This window comes from Temnothorax nylanderi, unplaced genomic scaffold (assembly GCF_030848795.1).
Source record: "Temnothorax nylanderi isolate EJ_2023f unplaced genomic scaffold, tnyl_v1.0 TNYL_tig0189_pilon, whole genome shotgun sequence".
Classification (NCBI taxonomy): domain Eukaryota; kingdom Metazoa; phylum Arthropoda; class Insecta; order Hymenoptera; family Formicidae; genus Temnothorax; species Temnothorax nylanderi.
This window is the reverse complement of record NW_027249251.1, coordinates 124,900-138,166: the sequence shown is the minus strand read 5'-3', so window position 1 is coordinate 138,166 and position 13,267 is coordinate 124,900. Positions and strand designations below refer to the sequence as shown.

The following is a 13,267-nucleotide window of genomic DNA, read 5'->3' as shown; positions in this document are numbered from 1 at the left end:
TTTAGAGCAACGAATTTGTAAGAAGTCGCATTTATCTATAGTACTATTATGTGGATACAATACATAAATATATCTAATATAGGTCTCACAAATTCGTTACCCCATATTATTGTAAAAAATTCGTCACTCACCGATCCGATGCGCAACGGGCGGAGTAATTCGGCCACGTAACTACGATGATACTGTAACAAAAACGAAAGATATAAATTAAAGAGGCGCTGAAAATGATAAATGTTTCAAAAAATACACATAATTTTACGCGCATCTAAATTCGTCTTTCAATTAGATTCACTGATATAATTATCTATTTTCCGGAAAAAATATTTACAAAAATAAATTTTTATAAAATTTTAAATAATTTCTTTTTTTCTAATTAGTTTTAGCTTATCGAAATAAAACTCCGAATAAATGAGGAAAAACTATTAATTTTATGCAGATAAAAGATGATACTTACCCCAAGGTTGCTCCGCCGGGGCCCGATGTCTCTCTCAGACCTCCTCCTCCTCTCAGGACGTCAGGCTTCCTCCTCTCATCGCGCACAGGACACTCGCGAGAAACACTCGCGGATAATAAACTACAATCGCGCGCGGACTAATTTCATTAAAAGTCTTTCTCGCGCGATACTGTACGGCACTCCCGTTTAAAAAAGTCCTTTAGTCCGATTATACTTGAACGGCACTCCCGAAGCAAACGCGACGAACCGGCTGCGGTTCGTTTATTCAATTAAATCGGCGGACGAGGGTACGTTAGCTTCCCCGTCTTTGAATTTTTATCCAAGCAGAACAAGAGTTTTGCTTGGGTAAAATCCTCGTACTGGGTACTGGGCCTTCCCACCTCGCCAAGGTCGTACCCATGGGAAGGAAGTACTTTACTCTGTAGTAATATAAAAACAGGTAACATAGATTGATTAAACAAAACCACAATTAAGATTGAATATCGTATGCACATTACGCCGCGGTATCGAGCACGTAAATCTCGCGAAGGTAAGTACTATTAATGCATGCTTTGCACGATAAGGAGTCGCGATTATACGCGGCACGAAATACACGAGTCACAAAAATAAGAAATATTCACGAACGAGCGTTGTATCGTTGTATCACAGCGTGCTATTTACTTGAATCATTTACTTGAATCACGATACGATTTCACGTTGTCACTCGGCCCTCTTTCCGCTCTTCGAAAAGAATCGGGGATAATCGCACGACAATTCCGGCACAGCACACAGCACGTTCAAAGCACGACACGATTCGAGATATGCCGCGTAAATGAATGCCACGCACATTCGATGGTCCAGCGACATATGGCGGCCCGGGCCGGGACGAGCGATTATCGCCCGCGAATATCACGACGAAACTACAAATCACTCACGACACGTCACGACTCGCAATTGCCGTACGAGGTACCTTCGCCTCGACGCCCTCGACATCTCCGTCTCGAGCGAGCGACACATTAATTCATTCACGACACTTGATACACACTTGATGCAAATTATTGAGCGCCTCGTCGATTATTCCCGCGAAACGAGGAGCAGGAATGCCAATCGCACGAACGAGCGCGCGTTCCGAATCAGCACCCACGGCACGGAGCACAAACACTTGACACCTGTTCGAAATTTATCGGGAGAATGACTGATTGTGAGTAATATCCGCAGGTGAGGGTACTCCGAGCGTCGGCAAAACAAGTATCAAGGCTGTCTCGCCGATGGAAATGATCGTCCGCGCGCCGACTTTGCACGTACGTTGCTGCGAAATCGGCGGACTCATTCAACGGTCGCGATCGCGGTATTGCGACTGCCAAGGCCGAGGCCGAGGTGCCGACTGCCGAGTGCCGCGTGCCGCGTGCCTCGCCGACGCGCGGCGGCGGGCGGCGAGAGCGGCCGAACGTGATTCGGCATTCGGCCGGATTCGAAGGCTTCCGGCTCGACTACCTCCCGTAACTTAGCCGGTCAATTTCGACTTTATTAATTTTTTTTTTTTTTAATCGTTTGTTGGTCGTTTGTTGGTGATTGTTGGCCTAATTACAACGTTTGTTGGTTCTTAATTGTTTTTTAAATTAAAAAAGAAAAATTAGCCTTAAGTTAGCCGGAAAAATTTTATTTTTAATTTAAAAAAAGCCTAATCGATGCGTAATCGTTTGCTGATGATTGTTGGTCTAATTTTAGCGTTTGTTGGTTTATTATTAGTCTTAAAAACGAAAAAAAACGAAAAATTATCTCACATTAAAGTAATCGAAGATTGGTTTATTTGCCTACGACTTAAGGTTTATTTCTATCAATTTAAGGCTAACATCTATAAAACTGGCTATGAATACGGGCCTTAACATCGGCAGAAAATCATTCGTATGTATTTAGCCGGAAATAAACGTCTTTTTAAAGAATCTCTATATGAAATCGTTTGTATTTCGTATGAAGACTTTTGAAGTGCAATTGAAAAGGTTTGTGAGTCATTCGTTTAATTGTAATTAATTATTTATTTTTACACCATGCATTTAGCCGAAATAGATAAATTAATAAAAGTTTTTATATGGAATCGTTTGTATTTTGTATGAAGAGTTATGAAGTGTGATTAAAAAGGTTTGTGAGTTACCCAGATAATTTTAATTAAATATTTATAAACTCGGTAATTATATATAGCCGAAATATAGATTTTTAGTTATTCATGTTAAAAGAAGAAGGCGCTAGTGTTCCCGAAGGTCCGTCTGCAGTCAGAATTAATATAAACGTTTTAAAAATTATTTTATACTGAAATAAATAAATATACAGGCTATAATAAGCCTGTAGCTATAAGCGATAGTTGCTAATTAAGTTTGTCACTCATATATTTCCATATATATTTCCATATATATATATATATATATATATATATATATATATATATATATATTTTTTTTTTTTTCCATATATATATATATATATTTCCATATATTTTCATATATTTCCACGGTGCAAATGGTGCTGTAATCAACAGAAATGAGAAACAGCTTTGGAAGAGGGGTCCTGCAGGCCGCACTGCAGGGTCTTGATATGTCAATCAATTGTAGACATCAGTAGACATGTGTGGGATTTTAGTTGGTTAATTAAGACATATGACAAATATTTGATTTCTCTGTCTAGGATGTAGATTGTAGATATGCGTACCAGTTAACCAGTCGCCTAATGCGTTCTCATCACCGTTTACGCAGGATTTATTTCGTGAAAATAATTTCTTCAAGACATTTGACGAGATTTTAGGTTAGAACTTACAATCTATTTCCATTAAACACTACCCAACTATTTTTTAATCAATACTCCTGCAACATTTTTATATTTTATATTTATATTGTTATATTTCTTATAATTATATATATCTATAAAAATGTCTTAAATATTCTTGTAGACTATAAATCTATAAATTTTTCTGTTTTATAATTAAGATAGTCTTATATTTTAGATCAGAAAAAAATAATCATGGAGCGTGGAAAGACTGGGATTGGTAGAGCAGCAAAAAATAAAATTGCTCAGCATCCTTCCGACTTTTTCGTATTGGGAGCAAAGAGTTCACGAAACGATAATTCTGATTCTAAAAGCCGACCAGGTGTTATCCATTCCAAACCAAGCGGCAGCTCTACATCCTCTGGTAAATAACTTGTCGCTTTGATACTCTCACAATTATTGTTTATCTATTGTCACAAACCGTTTTGTAGGTAATGATCGGAAGAAGGAGGCTCCGTCTGGATCGTCGTTCATGTACGTTCCGCAGAAGAAACCTAAGTTAGCTCATGTCGGCTCTCATCAACGACAGCCTTCTTCCACCGCGGAAGCATGGGAAGTTTTAGTTATAGACACCGATCCTGCAGACTTTGTGCCTATGGCACTTGAGGCTAATGACAATGACGAAGGCGACAAAGTTATCGGAATAATATGTGGCGCTATTAAGACGCTGAAGAATCAGAGATGGAAGCCTGATACGTTACTTTATATGGGCTTGTTGTATCTAGCAAAAATCCGCTCATCCATTTTCTCAAATGATTGCATCCTACACGCATTATCGTCCCTCCTAAGGAGGGATCAAAATAATCAAAATAGCTATAAGAGTAAAGTGAGTCCATTGGTTCCTGTACTCGCTGCGAATCTCTTGATGAAAGGTTTTCACGACAAGAAGAACTGGCCGGAAGTATTTGTGAAGGTCATTCATTTGCATTCTTTTATATTGCTTGTAGAATTTTGATATTTTAACTGACTTTTTTTTATTATTTCTACAGCTGTACGTCGAGGATGCTCTTGGAGAGCGTGTATGGGTTGACCACGAAGAATGCAAGGGCTTTGTCGACAACATATTAACGGGTTTTAATACGAGACACCCACCCAGGTCTGTGTTACAGCCAGAATTCCCGGTACTAATGCAGCGGGATTGTCCAAGCCCATCTGTAGTGGATGATGAGGATCCGGCGACATCAACGACATCGTTGTCTGGGGATAAGGAGAAAATAGAGTTTCCAGTAGGCCCACGGTACGCCCATTGCGTGGAGAATATAGAATCGATAGTACTGGAAGCTGTAAAGGAGCAACTAAACAGACGTCAGGTTGAAACTATAACGAGAAATTTCTTGAAGCTGCTCTCCTCGGCATGTGGTTTTGTTGAAATTAGAAACATCGTTGTCCCGAGACTAGAGGTGTGGTTGCACAATCCTAAATTGATGAGACCCGCGCAGGAACTGCTCATTTACATTTGTTACAATTGCACATCTCATACTCAAAGAGACGTCGAGGTCATAAGCCAACTGGTTAAGATGAGATTGAAAACAAAAGCTGTGATCAATCTGTACTTGAACGGCGTCAAAGAATTGATCGGATTGCATCCAGAGAATTTAGCTACCATATTGAAGCACACGATTTACAATGAATTATCGAATGCGCGCAATCCAAACAATATGCCCATGCTGGGTATAATGTTCCAGACCTTGCCCGAGCAAGCGGCAAAATTGCTCGCGGAGATCTTTAAAGATTTATTGATGAATCGCGAGGATTACTTGAGGCCATTACGCGCATTGCTCAGGGAAATTGTACGCGTATGTCGGCACGATATCAATCTGATCGCTTTCATTCGAACGTTAATGGCCCAACGACCGGACATAGCTCAACAGTTGCTGAATTTTGAATTTAAGGATCGTATGTTTATGTCGATAGTGGATTTGCTGTGTCTGTGCATGCTTCTGGCGATAAGCCCGCAGGTAAAAGAAGCGGGGACACTATCGCAACGTGCAGATAAAAAAGACGTAGCTCTGCTACATCAATTTCAAAATCTCGTAGCCATGATACAGGACGAGACTGTGCTATGGCTAGAGGATTCGGCGCAGCAGATGTACGCCGTTGGACGAAACGAACTGTTGCACGCAATGCACAAGATCTTGCTCTTGGAGTCTCCCGAACATTATTATAAACTGGACAATTGGCCACCAGAGTCGGACAGAGTGTTCTACATACGACTTGTATCCGATGTTCCCCTGTTGCAAAATACGTTGGTGATATTGCTAAATATCGGTTTATCGAAGGTAAGTGAACAATAAGTTAGACTTATTGTTTGTAAAGCGATTCTGTTTAGAGATGGTCCTCATTCTATTTTTATTTATAGGACAACGGCATTACTCATTCGGAAACTTTGGATTTGGCTGATCAATTGATACGGCGAGCAGCGGCCAATTCAACGGAGAGTTTCCCGATGTTACAAATCGACAAAATGGATATAATCAAACTTATTTTTGAGCTTAGCATTTATCAACCACCGGGAACAATAAACATACCTGCTGGGTAAGTCTGCATGTATATATTATCTCTATAGTTGATATGTACTGATATATACTATACGTTCGTTTTGTAGATACAGGCCACCAACATTGGCGATAGCTAATCTCTATTGGAAAGGATGGATAATGTTATTAATTTTGGCTGCTCATAATCCGTCCACAATTGGTGCACTAGGATGGAGGGAATACTCTATATTGAGGACACTGATGGAAATGTGTATTACAAAGTGAGTTTAACAAATATTAAAAATCATCTATAAATATTTTTGTCATATGACTAGCTCCGTGTTTTTAATAAAACATTCGTCTTGCAGTCATTTCTCGTATCCGCCGCCCACTATGGCCCTACCGGAGATCATAGAACAAGAACGTGCGAAGGAACTGCAGGTTGAAGCTATCGAGAAACAAGAGATATTGGAGTACGAATCGCATTTGGCCGCAGCGTCGACTAGAATCCAGCTATCCGAACAAAATAGTTTCCTGCTGTCGCAGTTGATTACCATGGCACCGACGGGAATTGCTAGAAGACCACCGCCAGCCGTGCTCGAACAGATACAGTCGTTGAATACGTCTCACAGACTAGGCCATCTGCTTTGTCGATCACGTAAACCGGACTTCCTGTTGGATATCATTCAGAGACAACAACAGAGCACATCGCAGAGTATGCCCTGGTTGGCAGACCTGGTGCAGAACAGCGAAGGTTCTCTGAGTCAATTACCAGTGCAGTGCCTCTGCGAATACTTGTTGTCAACTAGCCCACAGACAGTTGAAAAACAGCCCAGGCAGAAGCAGTTGTTGGCTCACCTTCAGACACTGCTAACCGATCGGAATCAAGATCAACAGCACGCTTTTGAGGTCTTGGAATATTTCTTGAGGAGATTGAGCAGCCAGCAGAGTAGTAGCCGCGTCCAAGCGATCACTGGACTTAAGATGGTTCTAGATTCGATACCCCTTGAGGATGAGAGTATGGACGTGGATGGAGAAAACGAAAAGTATGTTCTTAAAGGTACACTGAGAAAAGAAACTGTTAATAATACTTTAACAATATTTTAACTTTAACAATATTTTTTTTTTTTTTTTCAGGGAGACCTGGCTTCTCCGAAAATTGCCGTCGATACCACACTTCTTATCTGTACGTTCACTGGTTTCCACAGCACTACGTGGTGCTTGTCAGGTTGAGAACAGTCCGGATCTTGTACATACTTATATATCGTATCTGGCTGTGCATACCGCCGACGATGATTTGCCCGACTTGACTGATTTAGCCAATGAGATCTCTCAATTGGTCGTTGAACGTAGCACCATTATCGCGGCCATTCTGCCTCAATCGGAAAGTGATAATCAGCAAGCCAAACAAACATTGCACTCCTTCATGGCAATCTTCTGTAACTATCTTGAGAAAGCTCGATCGCCTAGGGGGGAAGGTTACCAATGGTCTGAAAGTCAAGATCAGATTCTAGTTCAGTGGAGCAACGGCGAGGAGTGCACTATGCACATCTTGGTGGTGCATGCTATGATTATATTATTGACATACGATACGTCCGAGGACGATCCGTTGTTCAACAGTTTGCTGGAAACATGGTTTCCCTTAACGGAACCACCAAAGGCCTTTCTCGTGGACACTAGCGAGGAAGCGTTGCTTATACCTGATTGGCTCAAGTTACGAATGATCAGAAGTAACGTGCCTCGTTTAGTCGACGCAGCTTTAAAGGATCTTGAACCTCAGCAATTGGTACTTTTTATCCAAAGTTTTGGGATACCGGTGTCGTCAATGAGTAAGCTGCTTCATACGCTTGACGCAGGTGTCCAGATCGATCCAAGTTCAGTTGGTGAAGCGGTTTTGGATAAAACATACATGGCACAACTAGTCGAGGTGCAACACCGAAGGGGTGCCACAGGTGGACTGGTGTTCGTTCAGGTATTGCAGTTGATCGAACCGCAATTGCCAGACGAGAGCGTTATGTCGATCGAGAGACTGCAGCAGCCATTGCCAGTCAGTGCGACGGTGCAAAAGCAGTCCGTCATACAATGCTCCGTGAAGACTGACGTGCCCCACTTGATAAACCGGCTCTTCATCGAGAGTATTCCGATTAATCAGAAAATGGATGCTTATCGGCGTTTGCACAAGACCCTGGCGAAGGATCTGCAGAGATCGTGCGTAAAGGAGAGCGGCGCGGTTGTGCTGGCGATACAGCACATATGTAGCGTTCTCAGCTCTATGCAAGTCAAGCAGTTCCTGGCCTCGCTTGTGCATATGCCGCAGTACTCTTGCACGTTGATGCGCGTGATACTTTTGCCGCTTAAGAAGCCGTTGACATCGAAGCACGTGATCGAACTGGCGCGTAATATGTGTCTGAATTTGATATCGCTGATAGGCGACGTAAAAGCACCGGTTCTGTCGATCCTGCGGGATTTCGCTAACGTGCAGCTGACGAAAACACCGCAACGCGCGGAGCTGTCGATGCTAATGCAGAGCCGTGGCGAGAGCCCCGGCTCGATTCTGGAGGGCACGGATCCTGTGAATCTGGAACGTGTGGGCCGAAGATTGCTGGATCTCTGTCTGAAGCAGCAAAAAAACGACGTCCTAGTCGAGGCTATGGCAAGATTATTGGTCAGCGATAGTAACGAAGGCGCATTGAAACCTCGCACAGGTTTGCTGATCGATTGGCTGGCCTCCGTGGAACCCGAGCTGATCGGCACTTGTCCGAATCTCCAAATGAAGCTGCTATTCGGAAAGACGAAGGTGCACATTAACATTGACAAGAACGTCGTGAGCTCGCATTCCTGTAGACCTTACTTGTTGACGCTCTTGACGCACCGAGCAAGTTGGACCACTCTGTATAAATGTGTCGGGCACTTGTTAGACAAATGTGATGACGGGTGAGTAAAACGGAAATGAACACTTTTCTCTTCCGTTTTGTTAATCTTCTCATTGTTCATGATATTCTCTGTTACAAATATAATTTTTTTCCTAAATCGATTTAATCAGCATATATTTTTTATATTTATATATATATATTTGCGAATATAATGTGTTTGTAGATACGATCCTACTGCTGTTCTGGACTTTTTATGGGCCTTGACATGCAATCCTAAGCTGTGGCAAGGCCGGGACAAGTTCACGCCGAAGCATTACGTTCCTGAGAATATTCTGCTGTTGGAAGAACGACAGCTACTTAATCTAGTGGCATATCTAGTGTCCGAAGCCGTTATTATCTGTAAAATGCAGAACAGAAATGCCGCTTTAGCGAGGATGGATATCAGGCTTGATCTACTGTTACATTGCATATCCACCGAAGACGGCCTGATTTCTAATGTGGTTAACTATTTAGCGGGACGTATGATGGATAATGCTAAGTACGAATTGTGCGATCGTATATATTTTGCAACACACGATTTAACATTTGTTGCTTTAATGCATTCGAGTAAATAATTGTATTTAACTTTCAGCGTAGACTCAGCGGATATGGCACATCAGTTTCTGTTGCATATGTACATGAAGATTCCGAAAGTCATTTGCTACCTCAACACCTTCGAAGCGAGCAAGTTCGTAAACGGTTCGAGGATAACCGATTGGACGGGCTCGGTGCTCGATTGCATGAGCCACTCCTTGTTGACGGCTCTGGCGGCGACTCCGAGACAAAAGTCTTGGAATTCCAAGTCTCAGGAATTCGAACTCTGCGCGAGAAAAATGGCTGCGGTGCATCCTATATTGGTGTTGCGACAATTGCCAATGTTGGCGTCCTCCTTAATGGGAAGATGTTATCTTGATTTCGGTCAATTTAGATCCGGTCACCATTTAAACCTTTTCTCGCAAGTTATGGGTCTATTAGAACTATTGCAGCCGCATCTGTTTAACAAGCAACACGAAACTGCGTTGGAGAATACTTTGGAAAATTACTTTCAATGTTTTCAGGTATCACGATTTGTCTATAATGACACTTTTTGTAATGATACGCGAGCACAGTATTAAGATAAAGTTTAAAGAAAAAAAAATGACAGATTTGAGGCAGTAATATGTTACGTATAAAGAAAAATCGCGATTGTTAAATAATTTAGTTTAAAAATTGCATTATGAAAAAAACCACTAAATGATTTAGAATCTTTATTAATTACCATAAAATTTTCTCAATGCATCTTGTTGTTTTTTGTCACCTCATCCTTTGACATTTAACTAGACTATTCTAATATGTTTATGAATACGATTTTGTTTACAGAATTATGGACATATAAAAGATCTCGTCTCCTTGCTGAACAGATTTGTGTCATTATTACAGTCATACATATCACATGATCCACAACGAGCACTGAAATATCTTCAGAAACACGCACATGTTTTACAGTAAGTTATTTTTTATGCACATTACAAATAAATTACACCTGATATGTTTATATATAAATATATATATAGTTTATATGTGTGTGTATATATAGTGAGGTGCAGGTAAATTATTCTAACGTACCAGCTTTGAGAACACTCGTATCAGGGATACCGATACCAAGGGAAGGAGAAGATGTAGATGATATTTTAATCACTGTAACTCCTACACCATATCCCTCGGAACCCGCTATTCCGCAACACTGGCAATCGCTGCTGGCTACGCTCACCAAGCTGCACGGTGAAGGTATGAGAAGTAACTTTATTAAAAATCCTCATTTTAATTATAATTAATAAAATTATTCAATTAATACAAAGAAAAGAGATTTGTTTGTCTTTCTGTATAAGCGACATCTATATAAGCATTTAATCTTTAGTATCATAAATATTCTAATGATATAACACGAGAAAATGATTTTAATGATTGTTCCATCCTCTGTAGATGTACTCAGTGCACTTCAAGAGATCGAGCATGTGTCGTCGCGAAAACCTTCAGTTTTGGAACCTATAACGGACAACATAGCCGAACTGCTTGTATCGCCACAGGGCAACATCAGAACGCTCGCTCACAATCTACTCGCTAGAGCATTGAAACATCGTCCCGCATCGAAAGCGAATATACTGTCCGCGTTTCAAAGATGCTTGGACAGTCACAGAGCGGATGTTCTTATGTCAGCTTTAGAAAAACTACCGGATATCGTGTTGTGCATGCAAGGTAAAAACGACTGCTGTAACAAATGGACTTACATATTTTCATATTTAAGTATGATAATAATTTTATTATTAAACTCTCATAAATTCTCTTTTTCTCTTACATTGCAGAACATGCTTTACCGTTGATGCAGAGGGTGTTCAAGTTAGGGGTAAATTCAAGCGTCAATACGATACCTTACATCACTAAGACTATCGCTCTGTTAAATACACAGCAAGGTTGTTAATATGTTAGTCTATTAGTCTATTAGTTTTGTAAATATTACGCATAATATACGCATAAGACTTTTTTACAATTAAAATAGAACGGCGGAAGATCTTTTACCTCTTTCCTTCCAATATGTTTAAACTATAAGAAAGGATCATTTATATTATAAAATATTAGTAACCTAATTAAAATATAAATAAGAACAAAATTTTGTGTATTATTTTTTTACCAATAACGTACATACATGTGTTTTTTATACAAAACTGTTCTCTTAAGTATTATCAAAGACTAATATAATTATGTGACTCGTTGAAAAGCTTCTGAAGGGACGTCATTGACTGAATAATTTTTCATAAATGTAGTGATTGCACCTCTTATATCCCACTCTGCATCTTGGAGATATTTGTAGCAATAGTCAATATTCATCGTAGTTAGCTCACGTAAAAATCTAATCAGTTGTTCCCTTTCTGATACACTGAGTACTGTTGGAGTAAATTTAGGCACGGGTCTTGGATCAAATTTCACTTCATTAATCACATTGGCGGGTGTACCATCAATGTAATATTGATCGTTAACAATGCAATATTCATTGTCTTCTTTTCGTATAATGATGAAAGTTCTGTTGAACAGCATAGGCGGGCAGATTGATAATCGATATGAAAACAATCCTTGCACGGAGATGATTATATAATTATCCTCTTCGTATAACAAATCAATATGAAATGTTTTAAAATTGTGCATTGTCGGTGGTTGCCGTTGAAGGGCAGTGATTATCTTTTCAGGTCCCCAAAATAGGAATTCGTGATACTTGGCGTAATCGACAAACTTCAATAAATTTCTGTTTGTGGAAAATGTCTTGACGATCTCTTTATGTGCATGATTCGTTATACTACCTAATGTCATGGAATAGAATGCATTTTTATCATACAGGCCGTTCATAACTATTCTATCTTCTTGGTCGTATAACGTGAAAAAATGCTTGATAAATTGCTTGATCAGAGGAATCTTTGTTCCATTGTCAAGATAATTACTTTGTATACTTGGCACAAATTTCTTCTCCATTCCTATGACGACTCCGTCTAGTGTCTGTAAATGCGGGAAAACATTCTTCACAGCCTGTATGTAGTCTTGGGAATTGGTATACTTTGTACACAGTGGATTCCCGTCCAACCAAAGTTCGCTTATCTTGAACTCGCAGAAATAACGTAGATATTCCACATCCAAGATCTGATTGTGTCTCAAGTCCAATTTGGTCAGGTGGTAATTGAAGAACTTGTCAAAAAGGATGATAGCCGTGAGCCTATTGTATCTCAGACTCAACTCACGAACAGGCAGTCGTAATTGTTGGGGGTCACGATTGCCGATACCTGTCTTGCTGCAACGTAGGACCAGATCGAAGATCTTCGGTATAGAAATGGGACAGAATATCGAGCCCAGTGCCTTCTCGTTTTCAAAGTCGTCCAGATTGAATATCTTCTTCACCGGCTCGTACCTGGTGTGCAGGGCTTCCGCTATAATCTTGCTCGTGTTCACTTGCAGCTCCTGCGCGCCGAGGTATCCCAACACGATGTCCATGCGCAGCTCCTGGCCGCCGGGCACCGTTATACACAGTCCCTGCTTCACAAGGTTCTCTATGGCGTTGCTAGCACATTTTGCGAGGAACGTGCTTTTGTTCTTGTCCTCGACGGCGTACATAATCGGTACTAGGAGCGCCGGTTCGCAGGTGGTTATAACGGCGCGCAGAACATCGGTTCGCCTGTACAGGGCGCCGTCGAAGACGATGAACTTGTGCCACAGATCCTTACGACACGCAAGAGTCATTTCGTGACTGTCGAAGGACGGCTTGATATGTGTGATTCGGTGCGGCTCCCATGACGTTTGACTCTTTGACGGCGACGTTGTTGGTGATGATGCCATTGTTTATTATCGCAAGAAACAGCGGCACCTCTTCCTAACCTCTTCGCATCGCAACTTGCCTAATTGATATAATAATGTTACAAAAGATAAATAACAACTGTCAATTGATGAATAAATATCAATATTTCAATTACAAACTTTACTCCGATTTTAGAGACGTTCGCTGCAGTAAGCCTTTCCTCTTATTTACAAATGCTTATAATCTTTCAATGTTAGATTAGGTTAGATTGTAAATTAAGGTTAGGATTGGACGAAGTTTGAATGTATCGATT

General features: G+C 40.7%; 2 protein-coding genes across 8 annotated transcripts; one reads left to right on the top strand and one right to left on the bottom strand.

The window, feature by feature from the left end:
• The first annotated feature begins 1,184 nt into the window (after positions 1-1,184).
• Positions 1,185-11,286, top strand: Ints1 (integrator complex subunit 1). Of its 5 annotated transcripts, XM_071716620.1 has the most exons (15): positions 1,185-2,803; positions 3,113-3,229; positions 3,429-3,614; positions 3,682-4,163; positions 4,240-5,529; positions 5,610-5,785; positions 5,856-6,008; positions 6,096-6,773; positions 6,865-8,661; positions 8,824-9,138; positions 9,232-9,697; positions 9,999-10,123; positions 10,216-10,406; positions 10,602-10,874; positions 10,982-11,286. In XM_071716620.1, the coding sequence occupies exons 3-15, from the start codon at positions 3,446-3,448 to the stop codon at positions 11,095-11,097; spliced, it is 6,231 nt and encodes a 2,076-aa protein (XP_071572721.1). In that variant the 5' UTR covers positions 1,185-2,803; positions 3,113-3,229; positions 3,429-3,445; the 3' UTR covers positions 11,098-11,286. The 5 variants fall into 5 exon arrangements, with proteins under 5 accessions (XP_071572721.1, XP_071572723.1, XP_071572724.1 ...); XM_071716619.1 differs by lacking the exon at positions 1,185-2,803 and having other exon boundaries at positions 2,919-3,229; XM_071716621.1 differs by lacking the exon at positions 1,185-2,803 and having other exon boundaries at positions 2,919-3,229; positions 3,416-3,614.
• On the bottom strand, positions 10,918-13,235 carry LOC139778603 (nuclear RNA export factor 1). 3 transcript variants are annotated; one of them, XM_071716637.1, is made up of 2 exons: positions 13,130-13,235; positions 10,918-13,054 (listed from the first exon to the last, which is right to left on the bottom strand). In XM_071716637.1, exon 2 carries the CDS (start codon positions 12,993-12,995, stop codon positions 11,376-11,378), a length of 1,620 nt encoding a protein of 539 aa, XP_071572738.1. In that variant the 5' UTR covers positions 12,996-13,054; positions 13,130-13,235; the 3' UTR covers positions 10,918-11,375. The 3 variants fall into 3 exon arrangements, with proteins under 3 accessions (XP_071572738.1, XP_071572736.1, XP_071572739.1); XM_071716635.1 differs by having other exon boundaries at positions 13,134-13,235; XM_071716638.1 differs by having other exon boundaries at positions 13,139-13,235.
• Between the last annotated feature and the right edge of the window lie 32 nt (positions 13,236-13,267).